Source organism: Taudactylus pleione, unplaced genomic scaffold (genome assembly GCF_031769625.1).
Source record: "Taudactylus pleione unplaced genomic scaffold, aTauple2 ptg000347l, whole genome shotgun sequence".
Classification (NCBI taxonomy): Eukaryota; Metazoa; Chordata; class Amphibia; order Anura; family Myobatrachidae; genus Taudactylus; species Taudactylus pleione.
In genome coordinates, this window is record NW_028284748.1 from 1,314,099 (window position 1) to 1,339,000 (window position 24,902).

Sequence of the window (24,902 nt, forward strand, 5' to 3'; positions counted from 1 at the left end):
TATATATTTTTTCCAACTTTACTATAATATACTGTATATATATATATATTTTTTTTATGGAGTCATTAATTATTATGCTTGTGCGTGGTTCTGTCTCTCTATTCCATTGAGTCAGCACCTAAACCCATGGAAGAAGCATAGGGAGTATTCAATTAGCCACAATTGGCGAAAACAGGGATTTTTCACTGATTATCCCCGTTTTCTGCCAATGTTTTTGTTTTCATCCTATCCTACTATTTCGGGCGAAATAATAGGATATTTCTCCCGAGCACACATAGGATCCGCGATAAGCTCCCGGACCTATGTGTTTTCGCCATTTTGGTGGTGAAAAAACGGCACTAATGGTGGATCATTTTTCGAGACACATCAGGTCCCAAAAAATATCCACGATAAGTGTCGGCGTCGGGTGGCACTTTGGGGCTAATTGGATAGCCCCACCGCGATCAATTAGCAGCGCTACTTGAGTGTTGCTAATTGGATACCCCCCTGTATGTGTATTTATAATCTATGTGATACCTGGAGCCAAATGATGCAGAGCAATGCTCATATTTTTGAGAGTCAGTGTAGGGACTGACCAGAATGGGAAGACCATGCCGTGTTGGTCAGCTTGACAAATTATTGCAATACTGTGGAACATGCAGTAGAATTAAATGAAGTACAGTTTGGAATATAATGCTGAGTTTGTATGATTTTTTTTATTTAAATGGTGTAGCCACATACCACTGGCATCGCAGATATTTCAGTGCCGTGGATCAAAGCAAGTTGTTTTGTGGTCACACTTTGCTCTTGCACCCCAAGATCCCATATGTAAAGGCCCCCATACATCAGCAATCTGAAAACCACAATTGAACAATTTGAAGATTTATTGCCCGATCTTAGGATTTCCCAATCGAGCAATCTGCACCCATACATTACAGATCTTTTTCAGTGATTTGCAGATCGATTGCAGAAAACACAGATCGGACAATCTTGAAAGGCCCATCATTTTACTGGTAACTGTCTGCAAATCTGCTGATCATGTCCATACACTAGCAATCTACAGCCCCAATCGATATGTGAAATCCAACATGTTGGACAATCAGATTTAACAATTCCAATCACTTTTTGGTTGCAATCTGCGATCTGTGAAGCCCATACATTGCAGATTTTTATACACAATCGATTGCAAATTGCACGATTGCTGCAATCCATCTCTGATGTATGGGGGCCTTTAGTCAAATTCTGTCAGTTATCCCCCAGGTGTCATTAATTAGTATGATTGGGTGTGGTTCTGTCTTTTTAAGCCAGTACCTAAAGGCCCCCATACATCAGAGATGGATTGCAGCAATCGTGCAATTTGCAATCGTTTGTGTATAAAAATCTGCAATGTATGGGCTTCACAGATCGCAGATTGCAACCAAAAAGTGATTGGAATTGTTTAATCAGATTGTCCAACATGTTGGATTTCACAGATGGATTGGGGCTGTAGATTGCTAGTGTATGGACATGATCAGCAGATTTGCAGACCGTTACCATGAAAATGATGGGCCTTTCAAGATTGCCAGATCTGTGTTTGCTGCAATCGATCTGCAAATCACTGAAAAAGATCTGTAGTGTATGGGTGCAGATTGCTCGATTGGGAAATCCTAAGATCAGGCAATAAATCTTCAAATTGTTCAATTGTGGTTTTCAGATTGCTGATGTATGGGGGCCTTAACATTCCCTGGAATTAAGTGCAGTACAGTCCAGAATATAATGGTGAGTGCGTAGTTTGTATTATGTACTTATTTATATATTTTTCATTACTAGTTATTTATATAGCGCACACATGTTCCGCGGCACTTTACAGAGAACATTTGGCCATTCACTTCAATCCCTGCCCCAGTGGAGATTACAATCTATATTCCCTACCACATCTACACACTTAATTTTGTGGGAGCCAACTAGACTGACAGTATATTTTTGGAGTGTAGGAGGAAACTGGAGTACCCGCGCAAGCACAGGGAGAATTTACAAACTCCACACAGGTGGTGGGAATTGAATCCATGACCTTAGTGCTGTGAGGCAGTAATGCTAACCATTACACAATCTGTGCTGCCCATATATATATTTAAAGTAAAAAAACCAAAAACCTTACCTCAGCCCAGACAGCATTGATTTAGTGAGCTCCTCTGTGTGAACCGAGATGCCGGCATGAAAGTTTACAGTACACAGCAGCTGACCGGAGGTCACAGAACAGGAGCCCAGCGATCCCAGCGAGCTCATGGGATTACCGGTCCTTGGGTTCAGGTAAGTGTTAGTAGCTGAGCAGGGGAGAGGGGGGATAGGGACGGTGGCAGGGTTAGCACTGCGCATGCACTGTCACCTTCTCAGGGCATTTTTTGTGAAAAATACCCTGAGAAGTGCAGGGGAGAAAGCTCTGTCCCTGCATGTAATATTTGATACATGTACAGTATGTATTCAAATATCGAATTGCATTTTGGGCAAATTTATCCCATCCGCATCCTCTGTATTTTAGAAATTGCATACATTATGCTATGGTAATGTGAGACCTGCTTGAGGTTTATGTTGTGACTGTGAATTACCCAATATCTTAATTTGGCTGTTATTGTCTGGCCTCTGTCTCAAACAAGCGGTTAATAGCAGAAATCAGGCACACATTGTATATGTATATGTTTTTTCCATCTTTGCTATTTTCCCACAAAGATGTTATTGTATAATTATATGGCTATATATTATGTATTTTGGATTTGTAAACATTATACTACAGTAATGTGAGATCTGTTTTATGTTGTGATAATGTACCACTAATTAGCTTAATTAGGCCAAAAATAATATTTTCTTTCTTTCTCTATTTCTTTCCAATTTTACTCATGGGGATATATATGACATTTGAAATTGGTTCAATTCATACACTATGGCAGAGGTTCCCAAACGCGGTCCTCAAGGCTCTCCAACAGTTCAGGTTTTAGAGATATCCATGGTTGAGCACAGGTGACTTAATTAGTACCTCAGTCAATTTGATTTAATCACCTGTGTTCAAAAATGGATCTCTTTAAAACCTGAACTGTTGGGGAGCCTTGAGGACCGCCTTTGGGAACCTCTGCAATATGGCCATATCATTGACCTTTTCATATACAGTATATGAGCATACCAACATAACCCATTCCAGGGGGGGACAAAAATAAGATTTTTACTTACCATAAAATCTCTTCCTTGGAGTCCATCTGTGGGATGCCATTACCTCTGGCTTATGTATTGTGAGCTGTGGAGTTGGGCTCTAACTAATTAAGACGGGCACCCATCCCTTTCCACTAGAACCTCCGTCTATGTTTACCAAAGCCAGAGAAAGATCCGCGGAAGAACTGAGAAAATCAGAAAACCAACAGGGAACTAGTATGAACCAAACAAGGGAGGGATCCCAGCATCACCCAGATGGACTCCAAGGAAGAGATTTTACGGTGAGTAAAAATCAATTTCCTTTATCATCCAATCGGGGGTTGCAATTACCTCTGGGATCTGCCAAAGCAAACCAATGTAAGGGGGGGAAGGGACACTCAAATAATGTTTCGCCCAACACTGGCATCTCTCGCTCCAAATGTATGGAGGCGGTAACATTTTGTAAAAGTGTGTATGAATGACCAGGTAGCTGCTGTACCAAGGCACCATGCCGCACAGTCCAAGAAGCCCCGACAGCACATGTCGAGTGGGCCCGAATTGAAGCCGGAACAGTCACATCTGAAGATAAATATGCCTGTCGGATGGCTGAAGTGACCCATCTAGCGATGGATCCTTTCGTGGCTGGCCAGCCTCTTTTTGGCATATCAAACACCACCAACAAAGAATCCGTACGCCTCAAAGACACAGTACGCTGCAAGTAAATGCGTAGCGCACGTACCACATCGATCAGTGCCAACGAATAAAGCTTCACTAGTCACTGAAGCCTGGCGAAAGGCTGGAAGGATGATATCCTGGTTAATGTGGAAAGCAGATACCACTTTCAGGAGAAAGGAAGATTTAGTGCGTAACATCACCCTATCCTCATGAAACATGAGAAGCGGAGATTTACAAGAAAGAGCTGCTAACTCAGATACTCTTCTGGCCAAGGCAATGGCCAAAAGAAAAACAACCTTCAAAGTGAGGTATACCAATTCTACAGATGTCAACGGCTCAAAAGGTGCCTTTTGAAGTGCCTCCAAAACTAAATTCAAGTCCCAAGGAGCAATCGGCGGAACATAAGGAGGCTTAGGGAGAATCCCCTGCAAGGTGGTTTGAACTTCAGGAATGAAACAGGATCGACAGGGCCGAAATTTGTTCCTTAAGGGAGGACAATCTAAGACCCTTAACCGAACCATCTTGCAGAAAAGACAGAAGGCGAGACACTCAAAACCTTTTAGGTTTAAACTTGTGACGATCACACCAAGAAATATAAATCTTCCATACCAGATGATAAATCTCTGAAGTGACTGGTTTCCGTCAAAGCCAAGCGAGGCAAATCAGGGTGACGGCATGGACCCTGAAGTAACAGATCTGGATGCAGGAGCAGATGATATGGAACGTCTGTAAATATGTTCCGAAGAGTTGCTTACCAATGACAGCGCGGGTAGTCTGGAGCAACCAGAATAACTGGCCGTGCCACTGATCGAATCCACTGAAGTACCCTTGGTAACAATAACCGCGCGGAACACCCAAGGTGCTGTCATGGCATCCACCAGGGATGCCTGAGGATCCTGGACCGAGATCTGTACCATGGAAGTTTCCTGTTGAGATGGGAAGCGATTAGATGTATGTCTGGAGACCCCTATCTGGAAACTATTTCTGCAACCACTTCCTAGTGTAATTCCCATTCCCCTGGATGCACATTGTAGTGACTTAAGGAGTCTACATTCCAGGAGTGGACAACTGGGAAGCAAACTGCCAAAATAGCTTGAACCAAACTTTCTGCCCAAAGAGGGATGTGAAAAACCTCCGTCATTGCTCAACAGCTGGGTGTGCCACCCTGCTTGTTTATATAAGCAACTGCCGTGGCATTGTCTGATTGAATTCGCACTGGTAGGCTCCTAGATGGGATTGAGCCTGAACCATTGCATACCAAATCGCCCTTAATTCCAGTATATTGATGAAAAGAGAAGCTTCCTGGATGGACCAAAGCCCCTGTAGGTGCATGTCTAGAACCACCACCCCCCAGCCTGTTAGGCTGGCATCTGTGGTGACAACGATGCAATTCATTACTGACAACTGGCAACCCCTGTTCGTTCAGATTTGCATCCTGCAGCCACCATAGGAGTGAGTGACGGGTCTGCAGAGATAATCTGAACATCTGCCTGCTTATTTCAGGGTCTGACTTTACCCATCGATGAAGCAATTGGTTTTGAAGAGGTTGGGCATGAAATCTGGCAAAAAGAACGGCTTCGAACTAAGCCACCATTTTTCCCAGTAATTGCATAGCCCTGAGGACTGAGATATGAGACATTTGTAAAATGATCCTTATTTTGGATTGAAGATGCTGAATCTTTGCCTGCGGAAAAAACACTCTGAGACACTGGGTGTCGAAGAGAAGACCCAAAAATACCCATCCTCTGAGATTAAATTAAATTTGACTTGGGAAAATTGATGATCCAGCCAAATCTCTGGAGCATGCCTATGGTAATCTGAAGATGTTGTTACAATAGGGCTATTGAAGGTGCCCTTAGCAACAAATAGTCCAGATAAGCCAACACACTGACCTCCCCACTCCCGAGTAGGGAGATCATGTGTGCCATAACCTTTTTAAAGACTCTGTGAAAGGTGGACAAACCGAATGGCAGAGCCTGGAACTGAAAATGCTGGTGCCCCACTGCAAATTGCAGTGGGGCCCCTCCATATTGCAGTGGGGTCATTCCATTTAGGAATATAGAATATATGACCCCTCCATATAGGAATATGGAGGTAGGCATTATTGATATCTATGGAGCCAAGAATTCCCCTTCTTCCATGGAACAAATGACTGACCTTACCGTTTACATCTTTAATTTTTCCAAGTGGAGATAAGGATTTAACCCCTGGAGGTTGAGAATGGGACGAAACAACCCATCTGGTTTGTCTCCTACGAAAAAGACTGGAGTAAAACCCCAGGCCTTGCTGTAGTACTGGAACCGGAATAATTACTCCGTAATTGGAGAGCGCAGAAATTGCCTGTATGAGAGCCGTCTTTCTGCAACCATCCACAGGGAGAGGTTTGGAAAAAAAAAAACTTTCTGGAACAGGATCCTCCAAATCTAAAATGTAACCCCTGGTTACCAGTCCACTTATCCAAAAATCATGGCTAGATTGAATCCAAGTTTCCTGGAATCTGAGTAAGCAGCCTCCCACCAGAGGTTGGGTCCCAGTCCTGTGACAGTCATGTAGATTGACCTGCTGACTTAGCAGCATGGTGACGGGTGCGGGGGACAGCACGTCCCCTGAAGACATCTCTATGTGGACCCCTAGGCATACCCCGGAAGGCCTGAAAGCTTTTCCTGTCTTGGGTACGAAAAGAACTAAACCTAGGAGATTTTGGTTTTGGTGTTGATACGGGAATGTAAGGACTTTTACCTTCCAACATCTGAGAAGCAATTTTAATTAATTCTGGACCAAACAGAAAACCTTCTTCAAAAGACAGTGCCTCTAAAGCATGCTTGGACTCTATGTTTGCCTTCCATGTTTTAAGCCATAGAGATCTGTAGGTGTTACAGACTGTGTTGTGGGGATAACAGTATTCCTGACCAACCTAGCAATAGAAGCATTCACTATGGGTGGAATTTCCCGAACCTTGGTATCCTCTTCCGAAAAAGGATAAAGATACTTAAATTTTTTTACGGAATCTGAAATTTGGAATCAGGTTTTAGCCAGGCTTCGTTTAATATTTCTCCAAAATGTGAAAATTCTGGGAAAACAGATACAGGTTTCTTCTTACGTTTAAAGAAAGAAACTGAACTAGTCACTGGAATAGCTGTTTCCTGTCTCCTGATCTGTATCTACCATCATAGAAACCCCTGAAAAAGAATGGGAGTCATCCTCCCAGTCATAATCCAATTCCCCTTCTTCCTAGGAAGAGGCGGCAGCCCAACAAGACCAGCAAAGCCCAGCAGCGAAAGCCCAACAGCGCTGGAAATCCCGATTGTCCTAAGGTGAGTATCTACTAACCTAACCTAACCCCCCTAACCCTCACCCTCCTTAGGGGTGCCTAAGCCTAACCTCCCCCCCTGTGCCTAACCCTAATCCCCCCTCTAAGTGCCTAACCCCCCCCTTCCCCGCTGCCTAAACCTAAGTCTCCCGGGGGGGTGCCTAACCCTAAGTCCCCCCCGGGGGTGCCTAACCCTCCCTCCCCCTAGCCTAACCCTAACCCTCCTGGGGGGGTGCCTAGCCCTAAATTCCCCCCGGGTGCCCTAAACCTAACCCAACCCCCCCCCCGCGGCTGTCTGCTCGCGGCACCCGGCATCCCTTTGATCGGGATGCCGGGCGCCTGTCTCCCGGCATCGGGAAAATGACAGGCGTCTAGATTTAGACGCCCGGCATTTCACCCTTGCTGGGATATGACAGTCGGGAAGCCGGCTTCCCGATTGTATACCGCTGTGGCCCCTGCTGATTTTAACATTTTATTTAGGGATGTTGCCATCTGAGCAAGACATCGTCCCATACCCTGGGCCCATATGGGCTCTACCGAGGGATCAGGCAAACTAGGAGTTTGACTACAGGTTAACATATAATTTGCCTGAGAGTGACGTCATTCAACGATGGCCTCAGCCATAGACCTGGCCCAATCAGGCATCATCGACTGTTCAGTCGAACTTTCCGGTAACTAATCTCCCTGTGAACAACCAGCACAGAGTGACCCAGAGTGACAACCAGCAGCGCTCAAACACCCGCTAAAATAGTGTTTGGGGCATGGCCTATGAAGCCCGGAGAGCCTGCTGTCACTCAAATACATAAGGGCATGACCGGGAACACCGTCGGCTTCCTGCTTCACTCAGGATGCCTGACGTCATCATAGGCACTCCTTAGCCGCCGGCGCCTCCCTCCGGAGTTCCACAGGCTTTGCCTGATGTACAGCAGCTCTTAGTGATGTCATAATTGGCGCACCTGCACGTGCAGCAGCGCCGCGTTACATGGAGGCGTGGCCAACAAGCCACCCTCTTCAAAAAGCCGACAGCATGCTCTGTTCTGTAACACCTACAGCTGCTGCCAGGTGAGTAATAACATGCCCGGCAGCTCTGGTAAAGCGGCCTGCCGGGAAGCAGTAATACAGAAAACAAGGTTAAAATGTCAAGCTTACCTTTTTGCCAGCGGCCCCCTCAGATGTGTGTCTGGTATGGAGAGAGTCCCAGAGGAAGTCTTTAGAGTGGGAAACAGGGTTCACACAAAGCCTCTATTCTACCTAATTCCCACTCTGCTAGGGCTTGTCGCCTGGTGTCAGGGACTAAGCACCCAAACCAAATAACTAAAATAAAGGCCCCCCCCCCCCCCCCATACATCAGCAATCGATTGTGGCAATTCTGCAATTTGTAGATTATTGTGTACAAATATCTGCAATGTATGGGGTTCACAGAACGCCGATTTCAACCAAAAAGTGATTGGAATTGGAAAATCAGGTTGTTCAACATGTTGGATTTAACAGATTGATTGGGGCTGTAGATTGCTAGTGTATGGAGAAGATCATCAGATTTGCAGACCGTTACCAGTGAAATTATGGGCCTTTAAAGATTGACAGATGTGTTTGCCGAAAATTGTCTGCTAATAACTGAAAAAGATCTGTAATGTATGGCGCAGATTGCTAGGATTGGGAAATCGTAAAATCGGGCAACAAATCTTCAAATTGTGGTTTTCAGATTGATGATGTATGGGGGCCTTAAGGATCATGGGTCAAATTTCTGCGCAGTATAAAAGGTTTGTGCTAATTGAAATTTACAGTCACATGTAGATCTGTTGTGATTTATCTCTGCTCTGCATAATAGGTAGCAGCCTTAACCTATTATACAAGACTTAAGTAAAAGCAAACAATTACAGATACAGTTTATTACAACTCATGTGTATGTTTTGTTTGTCCTGTGAGTCATTTTTTTAACACTTAAGGTTCCCCAGACAAAAGGGTTTTATTTTCTAGTTAAATTGTCGGAGTTATTCTAATTAAACAGCAGTAGGCATAATATCTTTAACTAAAACAGATTTTATTGGCATTAATTGATACATTGATTGCTGATGCTGTTTTGGATGATGACATAAATGATGAGGTTAGTGATTAGTGATGTAATAAGAGGTTAATAGAATATCCTTTGGGATGGGGCAATTTAATGTTGCCAACAATCTTTAGAGACTAAACTCCTCTTTCATTTTACAAAGTCTCAGCTATGCTTTTGATAATTAAAAAAAAATATTATATATATATATGTATATAAAAACAGCATTATAGATAAACTAATGGCTGTTTTTCAAGGGTTTAATTAATTTTCTGAAGCTGCTTAGGGAACAAACACAAAACCTTTGTTTTAGCCACTTTGCATTTGTCAATAAATCAAAAAGATATTTACCTGACTTAGGGGTTAAGTAATAGGTTCCGATGTCATGGAGCAGTCTGTTTTCTGCAAAACTGCAGCTAAATTTAAAGAAGCAATCACAAGGCCGAACCAGCCTTATAACTGATTGCTTCTTTAAATTTTGCCACAATCTCGCATTAAAAACAGCGGTTCCGATATCACAGAGCCGTACTAAATATCCCCCATGGTCTGAAAAGTAATGTAAAATTGACTAAGTTAGGCATATATGTGGCAAAAATACATTAATGAAAATAAAAACTACAGTAAGTGAAAAAAATAAATAGATCTGCATTATAGCAAAATACAACAAGAACTGATGTCATATTGTTGCAGATAGTTATCTATAGTTAGAAGCTTGGTTTAACTGTTTTGCTTCCAGTGGTGAACCCTACAAGTCAGACATTACACTGATACAGTAAATAGGCCTATTAGAGCTATGATCACTATACACATTGTTTTAATGCACTTAAATATATATTCCTTACCTGGTAAATGAGGTTCACATTAGCTGAAATGAATTTAGCTTTGTAAATATTTCCATCAACCCATCTTAGTTCCACCAACTCGCCCTCTGCCGGCGGCCCATCTTGTATGCAATCTCTGCTCTAAGACATGAGCATAAAACATTATGAGTGTGACACTAGCAGAAGTAGTCGGAGAGATTAGCCAAGGAGGACATCTTTTCAGGTGTCCTTTATACATATAAAAATGTAAACGATTTATTCCTACTAGATAAATTGAAAGGGAAAATAAAAACACAACAACATTTTTTTCTGATATGCATATTAGCAGATGAATCTGTGTGTGGTGAGAATTCAATCTACAGATGTGTCCACGCTGCAATTGTGCCAAACAGCCCCTCTCTGTGTAACAGGTCCCGTGAGACTCTGCTGGCGCTGGGCGTCCTTCTGTTGAAAACGCTAGCAGAGTTGCACGGGATCTGGCAGCTCACTCATGCCAGACATTTTTCTTGAAATATTAGTATAAGGATGGAGAATTTATCTCCTCAATCTGTGATAAGTATGCTCCAAGTGAAGGATTGGTGTGAACCAGAACAGGAGTGGTTTGGAATGCTTTTTTCTTTTTACCAAAAGCTACTTTAGCAGAATGGACACTGAAAAGAACACCTTTATGTGCAAGAGATGATGGGTTGTACAACGTTGAAAAAGTTCCATTTAAATTTGCTATAATAGTTCAAAAACTCGATTTGTACTATCTTGACATACTTGAGGCCATTCCACAAAACCTTCCTTAAAGATAATGCAACCAGAAATTCTACGGCTTCTGGTTCAAAGGTGCACCTTTCAAATGTAGTACATAAAATGAGTGCTCAGATGTCTCAACACAGCTCACACATGTCATTGTTGAGTTGCTACAGTTTGATATTAGATTAAAATATTGTCAAGATAAATCATTACACACTGATCCAAATGCTGGGTACACACCTAGCAGATATATCTGCAGATGATGGTTGTTCATACACACTGAACCACCATCATCTTCCATCTGTCAGCTGGGCCCGCTGGCCAGCGGTCGCATCACGACCCCTCCCTGTGGCATCAAGTGTACGGGCGGTGCTGTGTGTTTCGCCCGTACGCACAGCACGATGGACAGATATATATGCCATTGGCTGTGAAGCACAGCCGACGAGATACGTCTGAATGACGTCGATCACAGACATATCGCTGGTACACACTGGCCGACGGGCATGCAATACATTGTCCGATCAATTGATTGGTCAATATATCTGCCAGTGTGTACCCGGCATAAGATATCTTGGAAGACATAATTCAGCAAATGCTGGAATATAGCTGGGAGTTTGGTGAGGCCAAACAGCATGATAATATACTGAAAAAGGACCATAACACACATGAGTTTTCCACTCATCTCCAGGTCGTATCTGGACCAAGATCTAGATAGGTGAAGACCTTTCAAGACTGTAATTGGTCAAATAATTTTGGAATAAGGGAAAGTAGATATTTGTGGCAGTATTTACAGCATCATAACGTAAACAAGACAGAAGGGTTCAGTCATTCTTGATAACGAAGAAGATAGGAGCATTAGCTAGTGATGTGGATGACTGGATAAAGCCCTGAAGCTCGTCTTTAAATCATCAATGTTTTAGCTTTTACAGTGTTAAATTCATGCTCAGATATGAAAAATGGAATTGTGGCTGTAAAAAGGAGACTTATGTCTTACCTGTTAAGTATTTTTCTTCGACTCCATAGGGGGCACAGTGATGACTCTGAAGGAAGGCCAGCATACAAACAGAACCATACACGCCATGGAAAGTACAGCCGGACCGGTCACCAAGGAAACCCCCACCCCCTCCCTCGGCAGACAGGACGCTTCAGGGCGGGCACCCTGTGCCCCCTATGAAGTCAAAGAAAAAGACTTAACAGGTAAGACATAAGTCTCCTTTTCTTATTCCTCCACTAGGGGGCACAGGGATGACTCTGGGATGTCCTAAAACTGTCCCCTATGGGCGGGGACGTTCCTGAGCTGCAGTGAGCATAGTATGTCCGAAGGCGGCATCCGAGGACACAAAAGTATCGAATGCATAAAACCTGATGAAGGTATGAGCAGATGACAGCCTTACAGAGCTGTTCAGCAGAAGCCCCACAGCGTGCTGCCCACGAAGTCCCCACTAAACGGGTGGAGTGGGCTGTCACCTTGGCAGGGGTAGGAAGGTTCGCCAAGGAGGAAGCTTGGTGAATGGTATAGCAAAGCCAGCGGGCCAAGGTCTGCTTAGTAGCCCTCAGTCTGGACTAGCATCCCTCCCTTATCGGGTTTTAAAGCATGGAGTCTGGTAATGTATATGCACACTAGTATTAGGCACAATTCTAGGTAAGTCCTACAATTTATATACTGTAGTGCAACTTTGGTTCATTTTTGGGGCGTGGGTCCCCCTGGATTGCTTTGGTTGATCTGTTTCAGGGCACCACATTATAACACATTTTTCTTTTATAACAAATTTTAACCCTTCACTGTTTGTTTATTATACATGTACTTCACCTTTTTATTTTCATTTCTTTATATGCAGCAGTGGCTGCTCTTAACTATCTCTTTTACACTTCACTTTTCCTATTATGGTGGTGCCCTGGAGCGGCTCAGCTGGGTTAGTTTGGGGGTGTCCTGCGCTTTGGATTTGAACCCTAGTGTGCTAGGGACTTACCCGACAGAGGTTACCTGGATATGGTGGGTAGGCCCATAACCTTGGCCATGATTATGCTAAAAACCTCTATTGATTGCAGAATTTGATTGCAAATGTATTTATATATAATTAGTAATTTGGAGTTGTGCACCTGTGATCTATTTGTTTCTCTGCTTAGTAGCCAGTCAGCCACTCATATGAACATCATATAAGATAAACAAAGAGTTCGACTTGCGGATCTCTCTGGTCCTCTTGACATAATGCTGGAAAGACCTCTCCACATCGAACTAAGCCTCCAGCTGAGATGGATCCGTAGTCTGAAATGCAGGAACTACTATATCTTGATTAATATGGAAGCGGGATACCACCTTGGGAAGGTAGCCCAGGCGAGTTCTTAAAACAACCCTGTCCAAAGGGAACACAAGAAATGGGGAGCGACACGAGAGGGCGCTCAGACACCCTCCTGGCTGACACGATGGCTAGTAGAAACACAGTGTTCCACGTAAGTCAACGCAATTCCGTATCCCTGGTGCGGGAGCAATAGCTCGGAAGTTGATGATAGTAGCGAGACGCCATCATGTCGATGTCCGGAATATATATATAGAAGCTGTACTCATCCCTGCCAGGGATGTTCCCCAGTGACTAGTAACCACTGCAGGTACAGGGATAGAGACAAGGTACACTTACTAACAAATACGCAGACCACTGAATGCGAAATTTGGGCTAATGAAGCTCAACAAGCCAGCCACAAGTAGCAGGAAGGAGCAATTTAACTAGCTAGCTGCTGGCAGCAGGCTATGAAAAAAGACAGGAGACCACTTCTCTCTCCAGTGCTGAGGTAGGCATTGTGGTAAAATGGGCGCTCAGCATCTGAGGGGAGAGGTTCTGCTCAGAATATCTTGCGCTGCAGGGAGGCGCCAGGCAATTGTTACTGCTGCCGGCTGCCTCTGCGCCTGTCACACTGTATGACAAGCAGCGGCAGGGAGAGAAGACGCGCTGAAGAGCCTGAGGGGCTCGGGAGTCCTCTGTACGGATGCCTGTCCTACTCAGGCAGTGAGGATGCCAAAGAGATACCACCATCCTGCCTGAGAGGTCTCCACCTCCTTCTATCCTCTACCCCGGCTGTAGTCTGTCCTATTGAATCTCCTGTGAGACTGTTCCCTCAGGCACCGCCCCCACCTGATTGTCACTACTTTGACTCTATTCTACTGAATCTACTCACCTCCTGTCCTTAGCCACACTGAGGGCCTGTTTCAGACCCGCTCGCAAGCGCTGAGCGCTCGCAACCGGGTCGATGGTGGCCCAGAGCGCATGCGCGAGAACTGGATAGCGACGGGCACTCCGTTGCTCGCACCAAAGGGGGCGAGCTGTCGATGTTGAGTGACAGCTCGCCCCCTTTGGTGGGCGGGCTGGGGGGGTGGCTGCCCAAACGGAGGCGTTCCCATGAGAACGCCTGCCGTTTGGGGGCGGCCCCACTGACATCACAAGTGATGTCAGTGGAGAGCTTCCGGCTCTGTTAGAGGCGAAAGCTCTCTGGGGCTTGTGGCCACAAGACCCTACCACAAGTGTCTCGTCGCAAGCTCGATGGTCGCGATGGTCTTGACCACCTGGCCACTCGCTATAGCTGTGGGTGGTCACCCACAGCTATGCGAGCTGCCAGGAGGCCGCACAAAAAAAAAAAAAAAAAAACGCCCTGATTCTGTCAGAGCGTCCGACTCTGAATCAGGGCCTGAGTCCCCACCCCCTCTTCTACCCTGTGTGACTATTCTAATCTACTCCCTCTTGGCTAAAACAACGCCCCCCTCACCCGAGACTACACCCACTCATATACCCTCTGACTTCTCAAATCTCCTCCCTCCTGTCCCTTGCCAAGATCCCACCCCCTTGCCGAGTCTCCGCCCCTTTCCCAGTCTATTCGGTCTCTGAATTATTTTCCTGTACCCTGGAGCTCCGCAGGGACCAGACACTTCCTTCTTCAAGACTGGTAAGTGCTTGGTGAAAAGGTTTAAATGTTAAATAGGGGGATGGTAAACTTCTGCAATGAGGGGGGGTTAATACTGCTGTGCTGGGGCTGGTGTATTAATGTGTGTGCATGGGTATTATTATTGTGGCTGTGTGTCAGATTACATGTTAATGTGGGTATCTGATTCAGCACGGATCACAACTGCAATCGTAGCTGCGATTACGTACGCAGTGAAGCTGTGAAAATATGCTAATGCATGCAAAAGCTAATCTGCTATAAAGACGCCCACTTCTAATTTCTTACATCCGTCCTACCGTGCAATCCAGCGTAAACATCGATAGGCATCGTCAGCAGGTCAGACCCTACGCAGATGCCTCGTCGCACGCAGTGAGTACTCAAGCGGCGTATGCCATAGCAGTGGCTAATATATGCACGCCCATGAAACGGCAGTGTAATGTATTGTGAATAAGGTTGTGCTACTGTGTGGAGTCATTTTAATTAGGGGTACTATTGTGTAGCCACTCCCCTTCCTTGTGAGACCACGCTCCTTTTTTGTGGTGCGCACTGAATTTCTAGTTTGCAGGGGGGCGCCAAACACCCTAGCACCGACCCTGGCCTGGGGCTTGCTGGCTGCAGAGGGAGAGCACACCCCATGGTTGGGGGAGGGGCTACAGGGAAGCCCCCGGCTGATATAAACCCAGGGAAATGCCTGCTGCTGCTATTAAACAGCCCCCTGCCAATGTAATATTCCCTGGTGGGCTAGTGCGCAGCACGGTCAGATCGGGAGCCCCCACTGTCAGCACCTCCAGAGGTCTCCTGCTCCGACGGTGAAAGCCGCGAATCCACGGCTCCCTTTCAGGGATTGCCTTACCTTCTCCGCAGTGAGTGCCTCCTGCGGCTTGCGGCTCCGGATATGAAAGTCACAGACCCAGTTGCTGGTGCTGCCACCAACGGTGCTGGGGCGGTGGGGGCGTCCTATAGGATGCCTTACACTGCCCACTCTAAGTAGTAAAAGGCTAAGGATGGGGTATAGAGGAGAGGAGCCTGGGCTTGTGGGTAAATTTCATTAACAGTTTGGTGCCCAGACTCTCCAGTGGAGGAAGAAGAAATAAGCGCAATTGGGCAGTCTTATGGGCAATGTGTTCATAATGCATTAGCTTGTTTAATCAAAAAGATCTTGAAATTTCCTCTAAATACAGGAATTTTAAAGCTACTTATCAAATTAATAAAAACCTTAAGATCATTTTCTAAGATGGTTAGACAATGATGATTACAGAATCTCAAGTTGCAATACAATTTAAGACAAAGATATAGGGAATTCCCAAGACAATTGGAATTTTCGGTGTTTGGACCACATCTAGGAATATGGTCTCATGATAACATCCAGGGGTTTTAATATGCAATGAAAAATGTTCTATATTAACGATCTGAAGGTTACAGGGTTTAATGGTTTCAAATGGGACAATTGTGGCTCTGGCATAGATATGTCTCTTAACAAGTCCACTGTCCACAAAATTTCACACTGAACCAGAGTCTCTTAGGCTTGATTAGAGACAATGGTAACAATCAATAGCATTGTGGAATAACCTCGGCCGGATTTCATTGGCTAATTGAGAAGGGAAGGAATGCATAAATGTCACCCAAAGCCTACCACTTTAAGGTAACTGGATGTAGATATTTCCCTATAGTCTCCAATTCTTGGCCTGAAAGGAACAATTTGGCAGTAAATGCACTGAATTGGTAAAGTGGTTACACAGATTCTGTTCTGTCCTTCCAATATGTTCCTGAATTGGCAGAGTAAACAAATTACCTATAGATTGCTTGTATCTTGGTTTTTCTTAAGACACTGAGTTAACAGAACATGCCAATCTCGATACATTGCTACCTCAGGGCCAACTCCAGGCACGCTCCGTGCATGCGGCAGCACAGGGGCACCAGGGTCCAGGTGCATAAGATCCCCGCCCTCCAGCCATTTGCTGACTGTATTTGTTTATGCTCTGGGGGATGGCGAAGTGAGGGAAGGGGCAGGTGGGAGCACGGGAAGGTGCTGGGTGCCGAAACCTAGCTACCTAAAATTGTCTTTATCTTTAAGAGGACTGATATGGGCCAAGTTATCTTTGAAATTAATGTTGAGGCTATGGCGAAACTAATCAGTATCATCCATCCATTAATGGAATGCTACTACATATTCCATAACAGAATGTTAACCCTGATGCAAATTCAATAACAACGGACTCTGCAGTCACTGCTTGATGAGGGTCATCAATATTCTTGTTGAAAGTTTCCAGCAGCTATATGGACTTTCTAGCAGAGGAGTACAGAATATTGTACTCCAGGTAATGCTCTGGAGTAAATGTGATCAAGACTTCAGAAACTGTAGCACTGGCAAATACCAGAGCCTAAGGGTCAAGTACACAACAACGAAGGCCAGGTTGGATAGCAGTGATCAGAGTCATAGACGGTGTTTGGTACATGGTTAATAAATAGGCCTAGCAATATCAAAGTTAGAGTTACACTAGACATAATGCAACTTAAAAGTAAGAGACAGAGGGCCTGATTCAGAGCCGGACGCTCTGACCAGAGCGCTCGCTCTGAATCAGGGCCCTTCTACCTAAAAATAGAGCGGCCTCTTGGACACTCGCATAGCTGTGGGTTACCACCCACAGCTTATGCGAGCGTCCATGATGATGGTCGCGATGGTCAAGACCATGGCGACCATCGGGCTTGCGACGAGACCCTGCGGTAGGGTCTCGTGGCCGCAAGCCCTGGAGTGATTTTGGCTCTATCAGAGCCAAAATCACTCCCACTGACATCACTAGTGATGTCAGTGGGGCCGGACCCAGATGGTAGGCGTTCCCATGGGAACACCTCCGTCTGGCAGCCACCCCCCCGGCACGCCCACCAAAGGGGGCGTGCTGTCAATCACCATCGACAGCACGCCCCCTTTGGTACGAGACCCAGAGCGACAGCTTGGCTTTCGCTATGCGGGTCTCGCGCACGCGCACGAAGGAGCTCCCTCTGTCGTGCGCATGCGCATTAGGGCACCATCGACCCGCTTGCGAGCGTCCTACGCTCGCGAGCGGGTCTGAATTAGGCCCAGAAGGTGAAGGGAATGTTCAAAGGGAAAGTGTAGTGGACAACATGAAAAGGCATAGACACTACATGATGATATAGGAATTCAATCTGGCAAAATGACAAACAAAAAATCCTAAGAATTGGTGGACTGTCCTGCCTATTCCTTTGAGAGGTTGCACTGAGAATCAGTACATGCAATCTCTGAATCTTCTATGTCTAAAGGTGCGTACACACGTAACGATTTATTGAACGATTTAACTATAACGACGTTGTTATCATTCAAAAAATCGTTCAGTTTCTGAGTTAGAACGATGAACGAAAATCGTTCAAGCGTGCTCCCGTTTGTAGTTTATTTCAGACTGTCCAACAGAACGATTTTCATTAAGGGAAGGAACATTTTTCGTTCATCGCTGTAAAAGTCGTTCATTACACTTCAAAAAAATCGTTCACTTTTCAAGGGAAAATCTGACAGATAATCTGACAGAATTGTTGGTTACAAAATCGTTACGTGTGTATGCACCTTCAGACTAGTTGTCAGAATAGAGACAACATGTGAGTGATATTTAATAGAGAGCCTTCGCTAAAGATGGACTTTGAATGCATATGTAATCTGATGTTAAAACATAAGAGACTGGTTGGATCAGTGCTGCGATTTGTGACATACCTTACTGGTATACTCCATGACATTAAGTTGCTTAAAACAAAAAAAAAGTTAAAATATGCGCTATTAAAATATGGATTTTTTTGTTTGGTTCCTGGAACTGCAGCAGGTTGCCAGTGCAATGTCAGTCACAGCCTGCGCTGTGTGAAGATGTACTCTGAGTTTACTCTTCGCTCTTGCTAATAGCGATCCTACTCTGTCTTCAGTTCCAGTTAGCAATTCTGGTTCCAGCCCGGACTCTGCCATTACCGGTTCCAGCCCGGTTTCCTGCAATTCCGGTTCCAGCCCGGATTCATTCAATTCCGATCTCAGTACGAATGATAAAAGTCTCAGTATTTGCCCCTAATGCAAATCCTGCGGATCCTAGTTCTAAAGGCACTTCTAGTTCTCCTCATTACTTCCAGCAACTTTATCAAGTTGTTCATATGGGCCCTGATTCAGACCCACTCGCGAGCGGCTGTCCGCTCGCAAGTGGGTCGATGGTCTGCACTGCACATGCGCACGACGGAGGGAGCTCCGTCGTGCGCATGTGCGAGACGCGTCGAGCGAAAGACTTTCCTTCGCTCGTAGTGTCTGATCAAAGGGGGCGTGCTGTCGATGTTGATTGACAGCACGCCCCCTTTGGTGGGCGTGCCTCCCAGACGGAGGCGTTCCCAAGGGAACGCCTACCGTCAGAAGCCGGCCCCACTGACATCACTAGTGATGTCAGTGGGAGTGATTTTGGCTCTGAGAGCCAAAATCACTCCTGGCCTTGCGGTTGAGAAACTCAACCGCAGGCTTCTGCTCGCAGTGGCGATGGTCAAGACCATCGCGACCATCATCCTGCACGCTCGTATATGCTGTGGGTGGTGACCCACAGCTATACGAGGGTCCAGGAGGACGCTCCATATTTATGGAGGTGGGCCCTGATTCAGAGCGAGCGCTCTGGTCAGAGCGTCTGGCTCTGAATCAGGGCCATGGTGTGCTGCTCTTCTTCAGCCTTATCCTACAACCCATGAGTAGAAACTTTACTAAGCCAACCAACTGAGACTGGAGATGGGTTGGAGGTGAAGTGAGCAGATTTCAGTCCAGGTACACCAAATTCTCAAGTTGTGCCATTAAAGTTGATCCCAATTACTATTATTAACTAACTGCAGTATCGTGAAAGGAATCGATACGATGTCCGGCGGTTGAAATCCCGACACCAGCAGGCCGGCAGCAGTAGAAATCCCGATTGTCTAAAGGTAAGTACTAACTAACCTAATTCCCTCCCTAAGCCTAACCCTAACCGCCCCCAGTACCTAACCCTAAGCCCCGCTCTAAGTGCCCAAACCTATCCCCCCCTTCCCCATTGCCTAAACCTAAGTCCCCCGGGGGGGTGCCTAACCCTGCCCCCCCCAGCGAGCCCTAAACCTAACCCTCCCCTCCCCTGCGGCTGTCCGCGCCCGGCATCCCTTCGATCGCGATGCCGGGCGCCGGTCTCCCGGCGTATGTCTAATATGTTGGCATATCGACGCCTGTCTTTAGACCCTAGCCGGGATATGACAGTCAGGAAGCCGGCTGTCGGGATTAGGTCCGCAGGCTTCCCGACTGCATACCTTGTGAAAACTATGTTGTCACAGAAAACAAAAAAAAAACAATGCTCAAAATTAGTAAGAACTGGGGAAAAACAAAAACAAAATTGTATTCACAAGTCAAGGTCAAAGTTGTTTCATCATCTGAAATAAAAAGGTTAAACTACCCACAACATGTTATTCCACAAATTGTATGTATTTCATCGTCACTCCGACCTGTCTGATCACCTATCACTACATTCCCTCCTCACATATTTAAAAACGTAGTACTCTAAGCTTTGTGATATTTATGTATATATCTTTTTTAAATGGGACACATTTTCTTATGTATTTTTATATAAAAGTAATAAATTATGGTAATCAGCTTTTTTTTTATTTCCTGCACTTACATTTTTCAATATGCAAATATATAAAGATTCCAGTCTCCAAATGACAAAAGTGCCACATTACTGTTATTATATTTCTCCATTTTCTGCAAAAACAGTGCACCATCCTCACCATTATATTTTCAGGATACACGTTATCACTGTACGAGCCATCATCAAAGTTGATTTCATAGAAAATGTGTGTAGCAGACCCAATGACCTGGCAGCGATAGTACAGACCATTCCTATTTCGACCAATTACGGTCTGACCCACACTGACCTCCTTGGAGACAGAACTCTGCAAGAACAGGATTGTTCATTAACAGAAATCAAAAATGGACTGCAAAAAAGATAGACCGGCAGGTTTTAAGAAATGGTTTATAATTTGTAAAAAAAAAAATAGACATTTCCTACCAAATCAATGCATATCGGCAAACAAAACCTTATAAATAATTTTATTTCACTTAGACATGGAATCCAGCATGCTTTCCATTATTATACCAGCTTGGTCTACTCTTTAAAGTATCTTAACATAATATATGATGTGGGTTCTTCATACAATGTTCAATAAATGCTAATAATTCCAAGAGGAATTTTATATCCTATTTTACACCCAAACCAATTACACAAAGCATTATTTAGTCTACCTAGGCATATTGTTTTACCTTATCTACTGTACAAGGAAAGTATGCCTATAGTAATAGCATACCATTAAACAGCAGAGACATTAACGTTTTGCTTGCAAATAACAGCATTACGCAAACAGTACAAAATTATTTGACATACCTAATAAACAACATGGCAAGCACATATGAGGTAACAGATCACTGTGATTAGGTTGATCATTTTGTAGTCCGCTTTATAATAACCCTATATTTGCCTACAGGGTAAAAATGAGTTATGGTAAAACTTACCTTTGTTAACTCTCTTTCTTCAAAGTCCATAGGGTCCACAGGGAGACCTTGGGGTGTCGGTTGTGGTTGAGAACCAGGCACCACGCAGTTAAAGCTTTCAGTTCCCAGGATGAATCGGTCCATTCCCCTATACTCCGCCCCCGAGCCTCTCAGTTCGTGACAAGCCAAAGGCCGGCGGAGGAGAAGAGAGAAGGAAGACTGGTACACACAAGAATCACACTCTCATGGAGAAGGAAACAGGAAACCGTTGATCAGAAACTTAGCCCATATGAAGGTGCGTCAGGGCGGGTGCCCTGTGGACCCTATGGACTTCGAAGAAAGTTAACAAAGGTAAGTTTTATCATAACTCTCATTTTCTTCTTCAGGGTCCATAGGGCGACCTTGGGGATGTCCCAAAGCAGTCATTTAAGGGTGGAGACGCTCCTGTGCTGACAGGAGAATCCGGCGCCCAAATGAAGTATCCTCAGAGGCAAATGTATCAAAGGCATAAAACCTCAGAAATGTATGGACAGAGGACCATGTGGCCGCTTTACAAAGCTGTTCAGCTGAGGTGCCGAAGCACAGGCCTGTCCTGGTGGAATATCAGAAATGGGAAGCGACAGGAGAGCGACCCTAAATCTGACACCCTTCTGGCGGGCGCCATAGTCAAAAGAAAGTCTTTGCTGTGAGCCACTTGAGTTCCACAGAATCCAGGGGTTCAAACCGAGGACATGAAGCACTACTGTCAAATCCCATGGAGCCATTGGAGGGATAAAAGGAGGTTGTGGACATCGGGTAGTGGAGCAAGTCTACACTGGAACCAAATAGAGAGACCAGAGACATGCACTTTCAGTGAGGCCAGGCAAGGTCTAATCCAGCTTGAAGGAAGGCCAGGTCTCTGGAAATCCTAAACACTTGGGTGTCGAAGCTTCTGGTATGAAAGCATTGGAAATATGTATGCCACACTCTGTGGTAGATTCGAGCAGAGGCTGGCTTACGCGCTCTGAGCATAGTTTTGACTACAGAGCTAGAGAATCCTCTGGACCTCAGGAGGGATGTCTCAAGAGCCACGCCGTCAAAGACAGATGACCCAGGTCCGGGTAAAGGCAAGGACCCTGAGACAACAGGTCCGGTCATTGAGGCAGCAGGAACGGAGTGTTGATGGAGAGACTCTGAAGATCTGAGTACAAATGACGTCTGGGCCAAGCTGGAGCTACCAGCAAACAATGCCTCGGTCTTGTTTGAACTTCCAAAGAACTCGAGGAAGAAGGGAGACTGGAGGGAATAGGTACGCAAACTGGAAGGTCCACTTCACTGATAATGCGTCTACGATTGCCTCGGCATCCCTTGTTCTGGATCCGTACACCGGCAGTTTGTAATTGTGTAGGGAAGCCATGAGGTCCACCTCTGGGAGGCCCCATCTGCTCAATAGGAGTTAAAAAACCTCTTGGTGAAGAGACCATTCCCCGGGATGCACGTCGTGACGGCTGAGGAAGTCTGTTTCCCAACTGAGAACTCCCGGAATAAACACAAACAGAGATGGCCGGAAAGTGACCCTCGGCCCATGTCAGAATGCGTGACACTTCTGTCATTGCAGCCCGACTTCGAGTGCCTCCTTGATGGTTTATGCAAGCCACTGTTGTGGCATTGTCGGACTGTACCTGCACAGGTTTTCCGTGAAGTATGTCCTGGGCCAGTATGAGAACCCTGTAGACAGCTCGAAGTTCCAGTATGTTGATTGGCAGGGTTGATTCAACCGATGTCCAACGGCCCTGAAAGGAGTGTGCACAGGTCACTGCGTCCCAACCCTGGAGATTGGTGTCCGTTGTTAGGAATACCCAAGTACAGGATCCAAAAGGGTCGACTCTTGGCTAGATGAGATGTCTGTAGCCACCAAGATCGGGACAGATGCACCTCTGGAGAGAGTACCATCGTCTGAGCTTTGATCCGATGAGGTAACCCGTTCCACCTGGAGAGGATCAGTCTTTGCAAGGCCTGGAGTGGAACGGAGCATACTCCACCATGTCGAAGGTGGTCACCATGGATCAGAGAACCTGCATTGCTGAGTGGATCGACACCCGGCGACTGTGGAGCCATCTGCACACTCCTGGTTGAAGTGTGGAAATCTTGTCTGATGTCAGAAAGATTCTCTGATCATGAGCATCCAGCAGGGCTCCCAGATGAATCATTCTCTGTGAGGGATTCAGGGAGGACTTTTTCCAGTTGATTAACCATCCGTGCTTGTGAAGGAAAGCAATTGTTAGCTGCAGATGGCGGTGAAGCCCTACTGGGGATCCTGCTAAGAGCTGGAGGTCGTCCAGATATGGTAGCAGTCGGACACCCTGACCACGCAGATGGGCCACCATGATCGCCATAATTTTGGTAAACACCTGTGGAGCTGTGAATAGTCCAAAGGGCAGAGCCTGAAAGTGTTGCTGTAGTATAGCAAACCAGAGATATCGCTGATGTGAGGGCGCTATAGGTGCATGTAAGTACGCGTCCTAAATATCCAGAGATACCATAAAGTCCCCAGGCTCCATAGCTAGGATGATATAGCGTAGAGTTTCCATCCAGATCCTGGGTACCCTGAGGAATTTGTTCAGGGATTTGAGGTTGAGGATAGGCCGATGAGACCCATTCAGCTTCCGAACCAGAAAGAGAGCAGAATAATAACCAGTCCCCCGGTGAGATAGCTGGAGTGGCACATTTACCCCTGCCTGCAGCAAGGACTGTATGGCTTTCTGGATTTGTAGGGCCTTGTTCGGGTGTGAAGGAGGGCCTGTGTAGAAAAACTGGTGGTGAGGCTGTCGAAGAAATGAGAGGGCGTTCCCGTGAGAGACCACTTCTCTTACCCAAGAATCCATGGTAGTTTGACACCAGCACTGGGCAAACTAAAGAAGTCGGCCTCCCACTCTGGGATCCCCCAGAGGTAGGCCCATTCCGTCAGGCTGAGGGCTTATCCTCGGGTTTTGAAGCAGGGCGTCTGGTGGACCAGGCCTGCTTGGTCCTGGGCTTGGCGGCCCTAGCGGAAGCTGACTACCTAGGAAATGACTGAGGAAAAAATGACTTAAAAGATATAGTCCGAGGCTTTGTAGCAGTAGTTGCTGAAGGCAGAAATGCAGTTTTTGATTCCGCCAACATGGTTACAATCTTGTCAAGGTCTGGGCCAAACAAGATCTCACCATTGTAGGGTAACACTTCTAGGCCTTTCTTGAATCCGCATCTGCCTTCCATGAGCGTAGCCACAGGGTACGGCAGGCAGACACTGCCGCGGCCGAAACTCTGGGGGTTAGGAGACTGGCAATATAGGAAGCTGCATCTCGTATGTGAGCAACGAAAGACATCTGATCCCTAGAAGCATCTGAGGGAAAAAGAGTCTTCAAGTGCTCCAGCCCAGCTCTCTATAACTTTAGCCCATGCAATAGCCATGGTCGGATGGGCAACAGCTCCTGAAAGAGTATATCGATTTAAGGCAAGATTCCACCTTTCTATCCGTAGGATCCTTCAAAGAGGTTACTGTAGGGCATAGGTAACGTATCGCTTTTAATTAAACGCTTAACATGTGAAGCTACCACAGGGAGAGTCTCCCATTTGAAACAAAAAGCCGCAGGAAATAGATAACAGGAGGTCAAACGTTTTTGGGTCAGAAACCTCTTACAAGGCGTCTGCCAGGCTGCAGCCATGTGTTCAGCTAGTTGATCCGATAGA

The 24,902-nt window shown here is 45.8% G+C and overlaps 1 protein-coding gene across 1 annotated transcript in view; it reads right to left on the reverse strand.

Annotated features, from left to right (window-relative positions):
* Positions 1-24,902, reverse strand: part of LOC148508745 (lysine-specific demethylase 4B-like) — a 187,639-nt gene that overhangs the window by 47,354 nt on the left and 115,383 nt on the right. The window contains exons 20-21 of the mRNA XM_088444080.1: positions 20,435-20,599; positions 10,016-10,135 (exon numbers count right to left, since the gene is read on the reverse strand). Coding sequence (XP_088300206.1) covers positions 10,016-10,135; positions 20,435-20,599 — 285 coding nt within the window. The remainder of the gene's footprint in view (positions 1-10,015; positions 10,136-20,434; positions 20,600-24,902) is intronic.